General features: G+C 36.3%; 2 protein-coding genes across 3 annotated transcripts in view; one reads left to right on the top strand and one right to left on the bottom strand.

Annotated features, from left to right (window-relative positions):
• Positions 1-19,901, top strand: part of LOC122713469 (neuroligin-4, Y-linked-like) — a 152,441-nt gene that overhangs the window by 106,106 nt on the left and 26,434 nt on the right. The window contains exons 1-2 of one of the 2 annotated variants that reach the window (XM_043933950.1): positions 14,495-14,624; positions 15,343-15,636. In XM_043933950.1, the coding sequence (XP_043789885.1) occupies positions 15,439-15,636 (198 nt within the window). In that variant the 5' untranslated portion in view covers positions 14,495-14,624; positions 15,343-15,438. Of the gene's footprint in view, positions 1-14,494; positions 14,625-15,342; positions 15,637-19,901 lie in introns of those variants that run through there. The other variant, XM_043933951.1, reaches the window with a different exon arrangement.
• LOC122713470 (AP-1 complex subunit mu-1) lies at positions 5,466-7,687 on the bottom strand. The gene is made up of 2 exons (XM_043933952.1): positions 7,561-7,687; positions 5,466-7,221 (listed from the first exon to the last, which is right to left on the bottom strand). The coding sequence occupies exon 2, from the start codon at positions 7,200-7,202 to the stop codon at positions 5,934-5,936; it is 1,269 nt and encodes a 422-aa protein (XP_043789887.1). The 5' UTR covers positions 7,203-7,221; positions 7,561-7,687; the 3' UTR covers positions 5,466-5,933.

The raw sequence follows: 19,901 nt of genomic DNA, 5'->3' as shown, positions 1-19,901 counted from the left end.
TCTCTCTCTCTCTCTCTCTCTCTCTCTCTCTCTCTCTCTCTCTCTCTCTCTCTCTCTCTATCGCAGAAACCGTTGCCTGCGACCGTTCCAATTCCGTTCGTTTCTCGTTCACGATTATTATTAGACGTTTGCAACATGAGATTTCGCGTGGAGTGATCAAATGAAAATTAAAATGAAATGAAAATGAAAATTAAATTATCGAAACAGTAATGAGTAATCGATTTATAAAAAGATTCCTCGACAAGGTGATTATGAAAATGTGATTTGCATCGATTTAATCTAAATTCTGAATCGATATTTTTACGTATCTCCAAAGATATTCCACGAATGTATCAACATTGCGTAAAAATAGGTTAAGAATTTTTACTTTTGCCAAGAGATTGTTATTACTCGATATAGCTTTCGAAGTCCATCCATGCGGATCGATATAAACGTGTCTGATATTTATCGCCCTTTCTCAAATATTCCTTCCATTTGCCTTTGATGTTTTCGATCAGAGAGGGGGTGAATGATAATGAAATTCGTGCCTTTTCTTTTCAACGATGGAAAAGGGGAAACGCTGACGGTGAATGGTAGCTGTGTGTGCGTGGGAGAAAGAGCTCTTACAGGTTTGGAAAACCGGAGGTGTATTGAAGTCTGACGCATCGCCATTAATCACCGGTTGTTTTGCCGAGGCCGCTTTAACGCGCTATCTCAGACTCTAAAATGCCGTTATGACGTCGAATTTTGTGCAAAGTACCGAGAAAAGGAGGATATTACGACGCTTAACTGCTCTGCTCTACCCGCCTCGAGGCTAGTACACCATACACACACACACACACACACACACACACTCAACAGGATTATTAAGAGAAGAACACGATAACGAAATATGGTTTCGCATTCAGAGAAACAGTTTTTACGACGATTACGCAAAACGAACGAGTCGATTTTTATTTAACGATAAATCAGGATACGGATCGTTTCTTAGAGGCTAACTTTTGCGAGTCTTGTTTTGACAATTAAAAAAAAAAAAAGTACGGATAAAAGAGAGAAGATATGTTGTACACGTTTCTTGCCAATCCTCTCAACGATACGATAAAAAAAAAATGCAGAATAAACAAGAAGCAAACTTTTGACACTCTTAGATGTTGGCGAGATGATGTCGCTTACCACCGGGGACCGAGTCTCGCGCTCCCACTTCCGCCGGAAACGGATGGCTTTCGGAGGATTCAAAAGCGGAGGATGAGTATTTCTGACGCCTGTAACTTGGCGCCAACACTTGGTACACAAGGAGCATAAACTCGAGTTGAATTACGAATGAGGAAACTCCTCTGGAACGTGTATCTCCCCGAATGTATGCAACGTCGGAAGTTATATCCGTTTTCAGATTCATATTTCTGTAATTCAATGGATTCAGTGGGACGGAATTTAAACGACATTGGCAGGCGTCGTTATTCGGTGAAATTAAGTCTGAAAATTTGTGAATGCTTGATTCGTTTAACAAACGGAACGAAGTGTGCTCCATCTCGTGGTATTCTTGCGCGAGTAAGGGTTCGATTTAAGGGTTCCATTCCGCGACGAAGAGACGAGAAAGTGCTTACAGAAGAGGACAAATTTAATTCCTCCCTTGCCTGTGTACTTTGCCCGATCGTTTTCGAGAGTTAAAGATTTCTATTCAATTTTCTTTCCCGGAATTTAAGCGAGAAAGTTGGGATAGATAGGTTTGCAACTTTACTCTGTTTGCGCTTGCTAGTTTGTACGAATTTAGTTGGACTTGTACCTACAAACAGTTGTCGAAACTGTTGGAATGTTTATCATTAATCAATGTGTTACCAACTATTTACTCCTTGGACTTGGAGATTATAACTCTTTCGCCATCTTTTTATCAAATTATTATTAGCTACATTTTACAAAAAATCACACTGCAATCTTGACATAGATCATACGCATAAATTACCAGTTTTTAAATTACCTCTTCACCGTAAGACGAAATGTTACGATACTTTCAAACCAGCGATCGTCAAATAAAATATATCATTAATATTTCAAGAAACTTTTTTAAAGATCGTTATTAAGAGATTTTACGGTGAAGATTTTTCTTATTCAAATTTAAAAATTTATTTATCATCCAACAAATACCAATCAGAATTTATCATCCCCCCGAGAATCATATTTTCCAAAACGGGAAATCATCGACCAAGAGACCATCGATATACGAGAGATTCGATCGTAAATCTTCTCAAGACGTCTTCTCGCGTGTCAAAATTTCCAACCAGGCGACGCAAAACATCCCCCTCGTATCATTCACGCAATCGCGCCCTCCAACTACCGACATCCTCGATCTCAAGGACGACACTCTCTTCCTCCAAATCTCTGTCGGCGACAGAGTTTCTCAGACGGACCACCCCTCCCCTTCGGGAACAACCGAAAACTTGAGCCGTGTTATATTTTTTCCCCGTGCTATAAGTCGCACTTTTATTCCTCCCCCGACGTATCCAGTCGGGCTGACAGCCGTTATATATATATATATATATCACCTCCGCCAAGTTTTAATATCCTGCGGCGTAGACGACCAGACGTCTGCCGTGGATCTCGCGACAGGATCTCGGATGCAACTTTTAAATCGGCCTCGCCAGAATTGGCGTGCGTGTGTGTGTGTCGTCCCACGGGCGATTCCACGAATCGCCGATCGAGAGGTCGATACTACTCGAGACGTGTGCAACCCCTCGGGGATCAAGCGCCGTTCCTTTTCCAAATCTGATTTCCTCGGTGAATTTGCTTTTTCTATTAGCGGAACCGTTGCGTTTAGGCGAAACAGGGACCGTGAAATCGGACCAACCTCTCCCTCTGTGATCGATTACGCGTCGGATCGATAAGTAACTCTCGAGAAATATTTTTTTTCACGCGAGCGGAGTTGTGTTTGAGAATAATATTCCACGGAGTATTTTTGGCCATCTCTCGTTTAATCCTTTAGGACGTGAATATGTTGAAAATGTTATATTAGGGATTGTGTGAAAAATAATTTTCGCCAACATTCATTCGACGTTTGCCGACCGAAAATACGAACGTTTAAATCTCTAAGACTCGATACTTTTGTCAAGTGCATAATCCAGAGGAGAAATATCGACACGTTTCTTCCTCCCCATCGCTTCTTTTTCCCGGGAAAATCATCTGCGAAGAAAGGCTTTCGACCGAAACTTACAGCATGTGCAGATCCATCGATACCTCCGAACGCCACCGATAATGCCTCGCAACTATAAATTACCCTTCTGATGTAATAAAGTATTTATATTTAGATCTCCAAGCATCCATGCGGTGCGATTCGATAAGCTGAAAATTGCTACCGCCTGCGGAGAACTTGCGGAGAATACGTTAACCTTTATTGATCTGATCTCGAAGGCTGTAATATGTATATATGTATATAGGTATATACATATATGTGTATACAGACGTAGTGTACAAGGTGTGCAGACGAAGCAAGTGAAAAATTTAAAGAGTGATTTTAAAAAATGTAATATATAAATTAAGTTAGTTGTTAAAATATCGTTTGAAATTTATTTGGTCATTTCATTGTATTGTCTCTAAGAATAAGTATGTTTTGGATTTGTTGAAAATTTCGTTCGAATCCTTAGCAAAAATAATTTGAGATACATTTTAAATTCTATTACGTAAAACGCGCATATATAAATCCATCTCGTGGAAGGAAAATTCCGATAAATATGTGGCGATCCGGTGTTGCGAATCGATATACATAAATTCTATATGTAAAATGGCCGAGAGAGAAGGGAAAAAAAGAAACGAGAGCTGATGCATCTCTGGATTATTTATTACCTCGGCTAAGAAATACGTCTAAATCACGGATCTTGTATCGTAAATATCGTTACTAAGATGTGTAAAATAGTTACGGGTATAAATCAACCATTAGAACCATTCGCATAAAAATATTTCCTCTAACCGAGATAAGAGTATTATCAGTTCTAATGCATAATACATAACGTGTAGCGAAACCATTTTGCGCAATTTTGTTAATATTCCCTTCATGATAGTTAAGAAAGGAAAAAAATTCCTTAAAAATTACCACGAATAGATATAAAGAATTTCTTTAGGAAAATGGACTGATCTCGCAGAATTTTCGATCCCTCCTCGTCTTTTTTCATCCTCCTCCGATACTCGTACACTCCAATCCATAAGTATGCGATTACTTGGAACGATCGATTGATATGATCCGATAATATTTAACGATATTAAATTAAATAATTTATATACCTATATTACATTACAGAATCATTAAAACAAACAAATTTGAAAATAGTATAAAAAATTTATGAAAATTTTCATATAAAAGTTAAAAAAGGAAAAAAAAAATATTAGCTGAATGAAATAATGGAAAAATAAATATAATAATAATTCAAGACTTAGTAAACGATGTATAACATTTTGTTATTATTGATAATATCAAATGTTTATCGAGAAAAAATATTCTCGATGCAATAAGGTAATAAAATTTGCATAAAATTTATTGGAATTTCGCGAGCGATTAACTCTTTCCAAACAACAATTGTTACGATTAAAAGGATTGTCTACCCACATACTTATGGACAAGAGTGTACACTCGAGCTCGTTGTATTTCGAAATTCCTTGCAGGACCGGCAATTTCCATAAAATTATTACACGCCCTGCACACCACCGAAATTTGCATAGCGTGACCGTGTCGGTGGAGCGCGAATAAAAAAGGCCCGCTGCGTTTCGCTCTAATCGGGTTTCCGTGTTCTATCGTCTCTCCGCACGATTCAACCTCGTTCTATAGTGGAATATTTACCAAGCTTTCGAAGGGGAATCGAGATCGAGACTGGTTCTCTCGTCGAATCCCTACCACCATCTTCGATTGCCTTGAAAAGCTATCGGCCGAATTCGTGATATATTCTTTTTTGCGAGTAGTCCCAGTTTCACGGGCGGGGAGAACCTTTCAAGTTGGAATGACTTCCGCTCAACTCGACGGCCTGGTTTATTTCGAATATACCTCCCGAATGTAGATTTTATCGGGGTTGAATTAGGTAGGTAGGGTGAAATAGAGCAGAGGAGGGAAAATGGTTCTATTTATTGGGGTATTTCTCTTGAAATATATTTTTCCTCTTTTTCTCCTGCTTGATTGTTGTAAATTTTATTTTTTTGATTTTGTTCGAGTCGTTTAAAAATATTGAACGATTGGAAGGTACGGAGGAATAATATAAATGATAAAATCGTTTATTATAAATTTAAAAATAAAAAATCTATATAGTGTTTGATATTTAAAGCATATTACGATACGTAGATATAGAAAATATGAAAGAAAAAAGAAAAATTTCTAAATAAACGAAATGAGATTTAATAAGAGATAAGGTGAGAATGATAAAACATGGATAATTTCTGTTAAAAATTTAATGTATCTTTTGAGTTTCTTAAGTTACTAATACATGGTTTATAATAATATTATTATTTGTCATCATATCGATGTACAATAATAATTCTGATTTTTTTAATACTATTAAAGTTTAAATTAGTAAACAGAAAAATGTCTATTAATTCGTTACAATTAACAATTCCATGAAAACATTCAAATATTATAATTTCCGATATTATTTACAATTATTTCCTTTATATTTCGATTATTTAATATATACTATAATATATGCTATAACCCCTGTATATGGAAAATATGATTTTTTTATTTTTAACAAACATTTATTGAAAGAAATGTACAGTTAATAAATTAAGTACTATGCATTTCCATATATGGTATCATAATATATGGTATCATAAAAAGAGATTATTAGTAAAAGTCTCTAAAAGTGTAAAACTGCAAAAAAAATATTGCAATTACACTACTTCCATTAAATAAAATCCAATAATGAAAATCTATTTTTCAATACTGTGAATATTAATTTTATATTCTATAGGATCTCCGTTTCTATTTAATTTGTTCTCAATTGATAATCTCCATTCTGTGTAATATACCTCACCCATGGTAGTGCTTGGTATCCACTTTTCTCAATGATCTTTAAATAACGCACTTGTATCCCAGAAGTAGTGAAATATGGAATTTCAAATTTAACTTGAATTGGTGGTTTTCCTTCCACATCTTCCCCAACAACAGATGGTAGACCAAAGTGTGCCCTCATTAGATATTCTTTACCACCAGGGAACGACTTGATGAACCAAGTTATTGCACTCTGTTCTGGTGAATATTTAACACTGCCAATAGTAGTCTTAAATTTAGGGGAATCTGCATCATTGGGCACTGGAATCACTATTTCTACATTATTGGCCGTAGAACGCCTTTTAAATTGTGATCTTGCCTTTATCATGTATTCTACTCTACTGTGAGCATGTCGTTCGATGACAGATTCGATCCATATCAATGGTTTTACGTGTGTATTCAATCTGTAAGACATTAACTCAAACTCTCCGTCAGGAGGAATAAAGGAAATTGTTCTATCGTTTTCGAATCTAGATAATCTGACGCATTGGTGAAATTTCACATCCTCCAATTCAACTGATTTAGATTTTCCACGTCCTGTAGATTCAAATAAAACTTTATCGTTCAGTCCAAGTCTTAATTCTGGCATTCCAGATAAATATACTCTCATTTTTATGGCACCAACAATTTCAGAGCTCAAAACATTTCCATTAGCATTTGCTAAAAGATTCACCGATTCTATTACATCTAGGAACACTTCGTTTTTACGGTATTTTATACCTTCTGACCTCCAAGATACAGCATTAGTCACAGCCATAGGAATTCGTGGTTGAATTTCAAGTTTGTGTCCTTCTTGAGTTATATATTCCTGTAATATCTTGCTATCTGTAGTTTGTGGATATCCAAAATCTATTAACTCGTCTAAAAGTTCATAAATGACAACAAAATTGTCTCGTATGCTTTCTTCTTCCAATTCTTTGAAATATTCTTGCATCACTTGCACTAATTTATGCAAGAATACGAATACTAAGGAAATGTTTGCATTCTTTTTCGTAGTTGACACAATATACAAATTATTGTATTTTATATACGCATATGTACATTCAGCAGTTTGAATAATAGGAGTAAGATTGCCTTCCTCTTCGCGTTCCATTACAAGAGGCATAAATTTCTCTATAACACCCGTTTCTATGTCTCCACGGTAATTTCGTGAAATTAAAACCTTACCCTTTACGTCTAAAATATATATCGCAGATGTCGACATTTTGAAGAAGTAATATATACTGGAATGAAAAACCCAATCATTATTCCAACGAATCAATCATTTACTTAATGTTTTTTTAATTAAATTAAAAATTAAAACGATCGATAAAATTATTTCATAAACCGTATGCCGAAAACACATAATGGAGGTTATGTTATCAAACAAAAATAAATAAATTAAAGAACGAAAAATTAAGTGTTGAAATGAAAATACGATTCAGGAAATTTATATCAAAACATTAAATATAAAAAAGCTAACTGAACAAATAAAAAAAGAATCCATAGAAAAACAACTTGACAAGTTGAGGAAAACGAATGCGAATTTTTGGAAAAAATGCGTCGAATATATCAGTACTTACGCGTTCTTCCAATCCCTTAAGTAATATTAATCCTTTGGTTATTTACAACAAAACTTCTTTCGTGTAAGAATAATAAAAGAGATTTTATTGACAAAAGTGCCCTCCCCTCCCAGTTGCCTGATTGCCACTGTGGACCGCCCTGAAGTTGTTCGGTACGAAGCATAATCGAAGCGCATGCGTAGCTAACTTCGCGCTGGATATCGACCGGTTCTTTTCCGCATCATTCGAACATTTTATACGTGGCAATATTTAATGGCAGGTATTTTTTTGAATTTTAGAACGCGTTATCGTTTCGATTTTATTGCTACAATAAAAAAGATAATTTAATAGTCTCGGAAAGAAAAAAGTGGCAACTGATATTGCTGAATCGACGAATTGTAAAATTCATCCCGATTCTAAATCAAATTACTAATACTTTCGCTTCGTTGATTCGTATTATTTTTCACAGTGTAACATATAAAACTGCAATGAAATTTCCTTATAGAAATGCATAGTGTGTCGTAATTCTAATTATCTTAAATTTTTATATTCGATCATTTCGTTAAAATTTATCTTATCTCAGAGTCAAAACACTTTATCTTTTATAACTTTTAATTAAACAATGATTTAAACCAATTTAATTTTTATTTAAAAATCAAGTTAATCAATTGTTAATCAATTAGCTTAATATAGTAAACTTTAACACACTTAACAGAAAAACATGCGTAAGTAACTCTATTGACTTGACAATGGAGGCTTATAATTTCATCAATTTTCAAAACGAAGAAGAATTTTCAAAGAGGCGTTATAAAAGTAATATCGATGTGAAAAAAAAGAAATTTTTCAGGTTCACCTGAATTCCAACGTTACATGGATGCGCGCATTGGCCATCGGTGTTACGTAATAAAAGTATAGTGCATCGAAGTAGGCAATTGTTCGACACAAAAGCGCATCGATGGCCCTATCGTGCTGTGCGCTTGGCTATAAAGTATAAAAGGCTATGGGAGAGGTGATTGAACTTCGTTTGACTGCGCGGACTTTGAAAGGAGAACGGAAAGTAGAAGATGACGTGGGGCACCAATCGGTACCTGTTAGTTCTCCCTCACCGTGAAACTGCGTGATCGGGGCCCTTTCAATTTTAATTAAACTGTAATTTACGATGTCGTTGCGTTCGCGCCATTGAAGCATAAAAGCGTGACTCGAAACGTTAGGGGAGTTTGAGAGGAAAAAATCCTATCATCTCTTCTCCTTTATCTTTCGTTCTGTTCCGTTAAAATTTAATATCTAACGTTTCGCGAAATCAAATATCGCGATACGATATTTTGCAACATCATTGTTACTCTCGTTGTTCTAAAAAAAAAAGAAAGAGAGAAAGAGAGAGAAGATGAAAAGAGTTCGAGAAAAAGAAGGATAAATGAAATAAAACGCGTCGAAAAACGATGTGTTTACATTTAAAAAATCCGTGCAACCACCACATTTTTACGATAAGGTAATCACGAATAACGCTGGGTCGAGTATTTTCGTGCGTTAACCAATCTTTTTCAATGTTTTATTCGACGAGGGAAAATAGAGAGAGCAACGCGGGCGTATGGAGGAAACTGCTGAGCGAGGCTCGTCAATGAAATCAGAGATTTCGATGGAATGGAACCGTAGTCGATCGCAAACGGACAAATGTATTTGCGCAATAGACGGACAAATATTGTTTCCTCCTTCCTCACTAATCGTTAACTTCGAGATCGTTTATCCCATCGATTCTCGGCCGTCTGCATCCGGCAGCAAGCTTGGCTGCGGAGCTTGGAATATTTACCCGGGCATGATCGACTCGTCCTCGAAATCGCGCCACTGTTTGCGCGAAATTCCGCGAGAAATTCCATTGTAATTGAACGAGACCGTCTCGATTATAAAGTCAAATCATCGACAAGGAGGAGAACGAAGGAAGGAACGAAGAGAGATAGCAGTTTCATCAGAAGAGAAAGTGCATTTTCTCTCCTCTTTCTAATTTTTTTTTTTTTTTTTCTTTCAGATGTCTCTGACAAGTTCTTCCTTCGTCTTGATTTTCTCCGTGCTTGAGAAATAGATGTGGTATAAATGGACGATCGATACGAAGAGAGAATAAGAATAAGAATGCGATTATTTTTATGAAACGTAAATTTAACCTCTTATTTAATCGAAACTCTTAATACAAATACATATGAATAAACGATCAAATTAAAACGGATACAACGGATCTCGATTACCTCGATTAAAATCTGTACGAATAGCATATACATTTTCTACTCTACTATATTGCAACATCAGTAAGAAAATTCAACTCAAAATTAATCAATATCTCTAAACAATTTAAACTTTCATCGAATCAAGATCAACCGCGCAAACAATCACAGGCACAACAATTATTCTCGACCATTCTTTCGTCTCGCTACAATTCTCGTCACAATCCTTCTCTCCTCGAGTCAGCTTCGAATTTCCTCGCACAACTACAATCCTCCCCCCCCCTTCCTCCATTCTCCTTTCTTCCCTTGTTTCTCCGGGCTTTGCGCCATTTTGTCGCTTGTTTCTTTCCGCCTTTATTCCCCGACGTGCGCGACGCGGTCGCAAAGCAATCCCGTCGGTTCTCGGTCTGTCGATTCCCCCGGATGAAACGTCAATCCCGAGATAAAGTGGCGGAATACGGGGTGCAAGGATCTCGCGGTTGTATTACGCGCACCGTCGAGCCACCGTTCCACCCTCCCTCACTCCCAGTGAAGCAAACGAGAGGGTTGAAAGTTAGAGCTGCCCAGGGAATCCGACGCGACCGATAATTGAGAGTCGGAATTAAATTAGCGAGGAAGTTCGATTCCTCGACTCGTCCCCTAGGCGACTTGGACCAGGATCGAGATGCCTCGATCCTGTTTGCCTCGATCAAATCGTTACACGAAATGTATTGCTTCCCCGTTTCGATGTCCCCGCTGATAATCTCGATGGGAGGGCAATTGAATTGAAGGGGGCGCGACGAGGTTGGACGAAGATTCGAAAAAACTGACTCGCGCGTCAATTTTCTTTGGATCTTCGTATGTATGCGTTTTTTTTTTTTTTTTTTTTAAGAAAATTGGAAATCGAAATTTCTGATTTGAATTTTATCTTTTGTCTTTTGTAATGTAGAATAAAAATATAGAAAAATTGATGACGCTTGAAGTGTTGTAGCATTTCGAAAGAGAGGCATACGACGATTATTTATGAAGGGAAGAAGAAGATTTTATTTTTATATTTTTGAGTTTAATTTTTTTAAATGTCCTTTTCGCAAAAGTTGTTTTTTTTTTCTTCTCAAAGAATCCAAACAATTCTACGAGGTTTAAAAATTTTCTTCGTCGGATTTTTTAAATGACTTTGTGAAGAGAAGTTCTTTATAACCCTTTAAAATGTTGATATACGATTTTTCTTTGCCGTTTTATAGCACTTCAAATTAAAATTACCGCCGGAACAACCCGAGCTACGTTACGCTAGGAAGTTGCATTTCTGTTGAATTTCAGCCTCCTGTGTATGTTTACCCTTCTGCCTTGGTTTACCATACACGATTACCGTGTTATATTTTTTCACAAAGTTCAAACGTTTAAATATTAAAAAGGTACACGTAATTATTACACAATTAGCATATTAATTTTCATATAAATAATAAGATCGACGAAAATAATAATAGGCCAACCACTTTGAATTACCTTAACGTAGAAATATATATATATATTTTTTTCCCGCCAAAATTCGCTTTGAGGGATTGAATCCCCTCCCCCTGGCTTACTTAAGCTTAATACCCCGACGCAGTTACACGTTCCCCCAGTAAGAATTCCCTTAAACCTATCAAAGCTTTCACCCGTGTCCGCTTTATACGCGTATTTTTCAAGAAAACGAGAATCATTAGCCCGATCTCCATCACGAAGGAGATTGTTTTCGCGGTGCATCAAAGAGATTCTTCCGTTCTTTTGGCTGGCTGGGAAACGGCGCCGGGGTTCTTTAAAGAAAAATCCATTAGGATTCTCAAAGAGATTCTCTTCCCTCTACATGCGTAACGTTCCAGACATTTGCATACGTTCAAGCTTAACTATTTAATGGTAACGAGTGAAAAAAGGAAGAGAGAGATAGAGGAGAGATGGAGAGAGAGAGAGAGAGAGAAAGAGAGAATAAGAGAGAAGGAGAGAGAAATGTCGGAGCTCGATTAAATGAGGAAATTGTAGGAAGGGTATCACGCTCGAATATACGCTTCCTACTTCGTAGCCTTGTTAAACGGGAACGAGACACGCGACATTTCCTTTTTATCGCCCGACTTTTAAGAAGCAAGCTCGCGTTTAAAAGAATCGAGCGAGAAGTTATGTGTTAACGATAAACTTGACAAATCGTTTCGTTAGCGGCATGAATAACGATTTCGAATCGTGTTCTCGCGTTCTCAATCATTCTCTACACTCGAATCCACCCCTAATCGTGGGTGGTACACGTGCTCTTATCTTCGAGTCTCGATGTTCGAGTCGCGATAATCACCGAGTTCTTAGAGTTTTTAGAGTTTTTTTTTTTTTACGTCTTATTAATTATAAATAATCTTCTTTTGTAAATTATTTTCTGATGGGTAACTGATTAATTTAGGGAATAGAGAGTAATTTTCACTTAAACTTTTAATATATCCTGTTCTCTTCGATTTTCAATGGATAAAAGAGTTTATCATATTTTAGAATTTAAGAAATCTTGAATGAAATGAAAAAAGTTTTTTTTTTTACGTCTTATTAATTATAAATAATCTTCTTTTTTAAATTATTTTCTGATGGGTAGCTGATTAATTTAGGGAATAAGAAAATTGAGATTCGGGAATAGAGAGTAATTTTCACTTAAATTTTTAATATATCCTGTTCTCTTCGATTTTCAATGGATAAAAGAGTTTATCATATTTTAGAATTTAAGAAATCTTGAATGAAATGAAAAAAGTACGAATGGAAAAAAATGATTCAATTTTAAAATTTGTTGTTTCTTCTTTTCTTTTGTTTTATTAGGGGAAAAAATTGGCTCTTTATTTAAATTATATCGTACTTTAATAATTTCAAAAGATAAAATTAAAAAGAAGAACGAAATTTAATTCGGCCGAAAGCTTTTATAAAATCCTTTGTAAACCTATTTTATACGAGGATTCATCGTAATTAAAATAACGATTCAGTTAAAATTCACTCACCGTTGAACCGCGGATCGTTTAAAACAATTAATAATTTTTGCACAACGTAAATTTCAATTTTCATTCATTTATTGATACACGTCTAATAAACGAGCTACATTCCATATTTTCTTTCAAATTTAATTTTTTTTTGTCAAAGAAAAATGTTTATAAAAAAATTTAACTTTCAATCTGATTTATAAATTATGAAAATCAACTTTGTTTAATAGATGCAAAACTATCACAAAATAAATTGCAACACTGCTCTTCTTAAAATATCTTATCTGATATTTATTTACTTTCCAAAAATGTATACATTGAAATATTTAAATTCTCGTATAACTTTAATTTCTAAGATTAAAAAATAAAATTCCACATGCTATCTCATTTTAAAAACTTAAAAATAAGCCTTGTTTTTTTTCCAGCAAAATTAAATACTTCAAAACTTCAATTCTCTTCAATTCTTCGACAAAATATTCATACAATACAAATACTTTATAAAATAAATATCTATCTGGTTTCATTTTATTTCTCCAAACAAGATGAAAATGATAAAAAATTCCAAATGTTCTTAAATTAACATTTCAACTAACCATAATATCTCTCGTTGTATAATATTCGCGTCGATCAAACACCAAGAATGGAAAAAATTCAAATCGCTACGAAGAAGGGTGAAGCGATATATACACAGGGCAATCTTGCTCTTTTCGCTCGAAGCTCGTCCAATCTTCTGCCACGATTCCTCGCAGATTGTCCGCCTTAAAGATTTATCTCGAGATTAACGCGAGAGGGGCTGGCAGGCATATGCCTATATCCGAAACGTTATTAAACGTCGGGTCTCTCGTCCAAAATAGAAATACACTCCTCGAGTTTCATTTTCAGAATCGCAGCACGCGTGTGTTTACACTGTGAGTCCAAAATTGTCCGATCGAGAGGGAAAACGGAGAGAAATCGGCGAGGAAAAACAAAAGAAACGCCAGCAGAGATTAGAAATGTATGGCCAATTGAGAGCGAAAGGGAATTGATCCGCTTCGAGATAAGAAACTTGCTTTCCTTCCTCCATCTTTTAACGTTGACCAACGTTATCCGTGCCTCTCCGGCGATATTTGAAATTGTTCGAGACCGAATACCGGGAATCGAATATTTCCATTATCGAAGTAAATATTATTCGGAAATACCGTTTCGTTTCGTGGTTGGATCAAATATTATTTACCGTGTTTCACGAATATATTATCGAAAACGGAGGATATTGGCCTCGATATTACTCGAAAGAAAAAAATTTTGCGTTCACGTTTACGCACGTCTCTAAAATTAAACTCTCTTTATTCTACAAAAATTACTATTCTCTTCCATCTATAAAATAAGATAATAATAATAATCATTTATACCATATTTATTTATATACCAGGGAAGAAAAATTTATTCGTAAAACGATTCACTTCCATTCGTCGGGTATTCTCAAATATCTCACGTTTGGCCTTCTCTCCCTTTTCAGATCGCTCGATTTTAACGAATCGGGGAACGGCCGCCAGCTCCTTTCTTCCAGAAGGGATCCAGAAGCGAATACTGGTTGAGGAACGACGAAACTCTTGGAGGGAAACAGGGCTGAGGTATTCGGGGCTGGACCCGTGTTTCCCTTCCCGCTCGAAGGGAGGCGGATGTTTTGAGTGCAATTTAACTTGCACCGTGGAGAGCGGGGGAGAGGAAGGGTTAGGGAAGGAGGCGAGTGTGGACGGGCGAGTCTCGCCGCGGGGCACGCGAACTGCCAACCACTCGTAGAGACGCTTTGCATAACGAAGTTACGAAGCGATTCGTCGGCGGGGAACCCGCCGTTGCATGGCCTTGCGAAACAGCTCGGGACACCGCAACGCTGATTGAAAATACCTCGAACGTTGTGTCGCTTCCGGTGACGGCTGAGGTACGTCACGATTCAATCTTCCGAGCTTACGAAACATATGAGAGACTATCGCTTCGGGCTTGTTTCTCTCTCTTACTCTCTCTCCTTTTCAGACGCATTTTGTGCAATTTTTTTTTTCTTTTTTTGGAGATCTTATTTTATTTTAGATAATATCGCTATTTTATTATTACGTAATAACGAATGATATTTTTTAATTTATGTAAGAGTGCATCGATTCAATCTCTTTTGAGTTGTGAAACACGCGAGAGGCTATCATCGTCCAGCAACTTTTTATTTTTTTTTTTTTTGAGATACCTTTGAATTCAGAAATAAACTAACTGTGAAGATAAAAATTGCATAAAATTATTAATTAAGGCTAAATGTTATGATATTTTAATCTATACAAAATTTTATAATTATTCTTCCGACAAAAGGACGAGCTATAATTAAAAACTTGAAATCATTAATCCCTTAATGACACTCTCGTTCGCGCCGATAAAATTTACGCTACGAATTAATCGCTTCGTTGATTAACAGGATAAACTCCACAACAATGTATATCAAAATCCTATCCTATCCTAAACTGCACTTAGAATTACCCGATTCATATCTTCCTTCTGACAAGCTATCCCATCAAATCGATACACTCTCCTTAAAATCAAGAACAATTAATCAAATCTTGTTTCGAAATTAATCGACGATCGAATCTTATCTTATTATCAAATCTTATTTTTCACAGGGTTGGCGAAGGTGAGAGCCAGAGCTTGAAGGCCGTGAAGGGTGAAGTCGGTTATGCTGCTGGCGTCGCTTCGAGTGGCCGCCAGCAAATGCTGTCATGCCCTTGCCATGCCAGCCGGCGGCCAGGAAGAGGCCGCTGGCCACGAGGTCGTTGAGCGGATCGAGAACTTGCCTCGTGTTGATCATCGCGATCATCGTGTTGTTGGGCCGCGAGGGATCGCGAGCCGCCACGCAGATCCGCTACGCTTCGCGCATAGTCGAGACCAAGAGCGGGCAGATACGCGGTATTCTTCAGGTACGCTATATATCGATTTTATTCCCTTCGATGGTCGTTCCTCCGAGCCGACGAGCTGCGGCCCAGACGAATATCGATTTCGTGGGTTGGTGAACGGGTGGAGAGAGAGAGAGAGAGAGAGAGAGTGGAGAGAACAAAACGATGCTATTATTAAGAATTTTCTCTTATATCTCTCAATATTTGACGATCGAAAATATTTCGAATAAGTTGTATTATATTCTATCTTATCTTATTGTTTTATATTAGAATTTATCGAAGTTTGAAAATTCTAATGGTGAAGAAATTGTTGTTTTCCAACTTGGTCTCCCATTTTGAATTTTTGTATAATTGTAACAAAGTTTAATTGTTTTATTTCTCTTCCCAGTTTCGAACTTCGAACAGCAAATATTTTTATTTTTAAAAACCGTTGTAAAACCGGCATGAGCATTTGCGGAACAATTTTAAAATTCGATAAAGCTTGAAAAATTGAACGAACCGTGAAAAGTTGGTTTTTTTTGATTTTTTTTTTTTTTTGTTACAGAAGTAACAGTGATGGAAAGTAACAAATATATATTTGATGTACACTCTGTTTGAATATTCCATTATATTCTTTTGACGAGAAAACGTCGAAATATTTTAATTTCGTTGATTTTAATTTATTCGAAAATATTTTAATAAAATAAAGGTGTGTGTGTTCAGGAATGATTGAGAGGAGAGTCTCGACGATAGAGTCAAAAAGTAGAGGGGAAAGAATGGAATGGAAAAATCGTCTTCTTTCTGCGACTTTCAAATTTTGAGTATCGAAATCGAGCCTCTCTTTTAAATCCAGTTCAAAGATCAAGATAAATGTGTCACGTATATCTTTAATTTTTTTCAATTTTCTTTCAACTATTGCCACAGAAATATTCATCGAAAAACGAGAAAATGGGTAACGTGACATACGTATCACAAACGCCTTTTATCATCAATCATTCCTCTCGATCGCAAACTTCGCGAGTGCATACATCCACCAAAATTCGCATACTCAAGAACGAACATTATTCCATTCGATATTATCGAATAAACGAAGAAAAATATCGAATACTCGAAGCTTTTCCCGCCAAAAGATCGAAATAAGATATAAACGGTGATCGATCTACTCGCACAGATAGAAATACGATCCTCGTAATTTGCATATCGAACACATTTGATCACAGAAATATCCGATTACATTCGATATATTTTTATGAAAAATCTATTATCGATAAACACGAATCTTATTAAATAAAATAAAATCAAGTTATTTGGCCTCCAATATAATACTTAAAAGATCGAATATTTTTAAAACAAACTGTATCTATACTGTACAATCCTCAAATTACAAACATACAATGGATCGAAAACCAATCGATAGTCACAATCTCTCTGAAAATAATAATAATAATTTTCCAAGAGTTCAAGAAACTCTTTATCTCTTTAAAATTTCAATCGACAAATTAAATCTAAACCAACTGTACGACGCCTGAAAAAAGATTTCCATCAAAGGTAAAATTCTCGTTAAAAACCCATGCAAAACGTTCGATAAACAGACCTGTGTCTCTGGCGCAAAGGCACGCGATCGAATAAATAATTCTTGGACACGGATAACTATCGCGTGTTACGTTTAAACTAGGAAATCTTTGCCGTGGTATTCATGGAATATTTGAGTACATCGATTTCTGCCATTTTAGCGGCGCGGCGAGACACCACGCTATCCCCTCCAGGGGTGGGGGGATGCTATCGAACGAAATGCTTGCCCGGCTAGGGAGAGAGAGAGAGAGAGAGAGAGAGAGAGAGAGAGAGAGAGAGAGAGAGAGAGAGAGGGTTCGAATGCACCCGATGCATTGGAAATTACGAATCCGAGAATGGATATTCGAAAACCACTTCTTTACTCCACCGCCTGCGAATTTTTATTCGCCTTTGTTCCTCTTTTCGGGGTTATGATCGGGAAAATGAACCGTGATGGAGGTTAGGTTAGGTAATTCGATCCTTAAATCGAATCTTTTCAAGACGTTGTTAGACCGGTTGGTCGATTTGCATCTAACGAATATATTTGTGTATTTTCGAGAAAAATTCCTTCACATTTTGGGGATGTATCGTTTGATCGTTGTTTCGAAATTGAATTCGAATAAAATTTATGTATTTATTATCATATTTAGATACGTAGATCGATAGATATCGTAGATAGATTTCATTGGATTTAGGCAGCTACTATTAGACTGCTGCATATGTATTTTTTTTTCTTTTTTTTTTTTTTTTTTGAAAAATGTAATTTCATTTCACGTGCAGAATTTTCGAAATATTCCCGCGACAGAACGGCAGAAAACACAAGCGATAAATTCGCGCGCGATTACAGGTGTCATTCATACCTGTACAACACAATGCACAACGGTCCAACAAATATTTTCAATAATTTAGTCCTTCTATTATACTCCAATCAAGCGGACAAGTTCGATTATCGTCGATTTAATTTCTTTTCTCTCTTTTTTCACTCTCTCTCTCTCTCTCTTTTTTCCCCGTTTTTATTTTTAACTACACTAAAATGGAATCCTCTCGATAGAACGAGTTAAAAGCTATATATACTTCTGAAAGGATATTTTTTTTTTTTATCGTTTTGTTTAAACATCGCGTATATCGTTTAGAAACGAAATATCTGTGTCGCATTTTCGAGATGTCAATCAGCCGGCGCAAAAACGACGCCGACCTGACGTTTACCGCGACAATCGCCACGTCCGACTAGTAGACGTGAATTGCGTTTAATAGATATTCATATCGACAAGAGGGGGGGGAGGAGCAAGGATCGATGGACGTGGAACGACTTTATAGGCAATCCGGTATCGCGACGGAAGCCAATTTCGTTCGAGCGAAAGTATCCAATCGGGTTTTCCACCCATCTTTCGTTTCTCTCGTCTTCTCTTATCCGACCCTCTTCCCTATTTTTTAAACGGAACACCCTAAAAATTCTCAATCTGCCATTTAAGTCGAGGATGCAAGAATGTGTGATGCAAGAAGGTTTTGAAACATTGAAGATTTTCGACGATCAATTTTCGTCGAATCGTTCTTTATCTTTTTCGTTATTTTGGACAAAGTATTTGGAAATCGTGGTGGAATAATCTCATGATTATTTGAAAATCATGGAGGAGAAGCATCAAGATTATATGTTGTTTGAGGAATTTTCTATGTTATTTTTTAGTTGATGAATTGTTTGATTTTAGATTTTAGTTAATCTTTTCAATCTTTTTCCTCTTATCAGGACAATTGTTTTAATGTTAAGAAGGCATCGTGCCGTGTTTAAAAGTATCGAAACTTTATACGTAATTTATATCCATTGATCTTTACTTTTGAGGAATTGAAGTTGAAGTTAGACTCGAAACTGAACTTTCTTACAAACGTAACGTGACACATTCCATATCCAGAATATTACTTGATAAAACAAGGGATTAATCCATACCAGCAACAATGTTCTTTTGTTCCCAACATTTCAGACAAGTTTGATCAAAGTGACAAAGAATATAAGACGTTTTCCACTGACGTTATTTCATTATAAAGAAAAAATACTCGGATAAATTCATTAATTGATTAACTTATTGCAAATGACAAAAAACACACACACGAATTTGCTGATATTAAAGAAAAATTGCAGGAAAAATTAAAATACTCTCGCAATATTTATTTTTTCGAAGGAATGAAATTAATGACGGATGTTTGGGGGTTGGTCGCATTTTCACGAAACCTCCCTTATAAAATATTATTACAGGATCGATTCGACACAGCGAAACGATTGACCACGACGATTTTTTTCCTCTTGTAAATCCGCTCGATCGCGCGAAATGGAGCGAGTCAGGCGAGGAACGAGCGAGTTGCGGCCGCGTAATGTAAAGGCCAGCAGGCGTCCTGGTCGAAAAAGTTTTCTCGTTATCCATCCATCCACCGGGACTGGCCAAGCTAAAAACGTAAATTACGGATCCGCTGTTCAACCGGAACGACCACACGCTCCCCCGTTTCCGTTCCACGCGGAATCGTGCAAGATTTGACACCGTCCTAGTTTCTTTCTTTTTTCTTTTTTTTTTTTTTCCAACCTTTCCAACCTCTATCAAGTTGCTTTTTCAAATGGGATAAATTTTCCAAATATTGAAGTATAAGAATTTTAAGAATCGCGTTCTCGTCGATTTTTATTAACATTTATGGGGAGATAATAATAATGGGTGTGAATTTGTGATGTTTAAAAAAATATTGAATATTGGATAAATAATGAATTAATGAATTTG

This window comes from Apis laboriosa, unplaced genomic scaffold, assembly GCF_014066325.1.
Source record: "Apis laboriosa isolate Shangri-la unplaced genomic scaffold, ASM1406632v1 scaffold23_cov150, whole genome shotgun sequence".
Classification (NCBI taxonomy): Eukaryota; Metazoa; Arthropoda; class Insecta; order Hymenoptera; family Apidae; genus Apis; species Apis laboriosa.
This window is presented reverse-complemented; position numbering and strand designations above follow the sequence as displayed.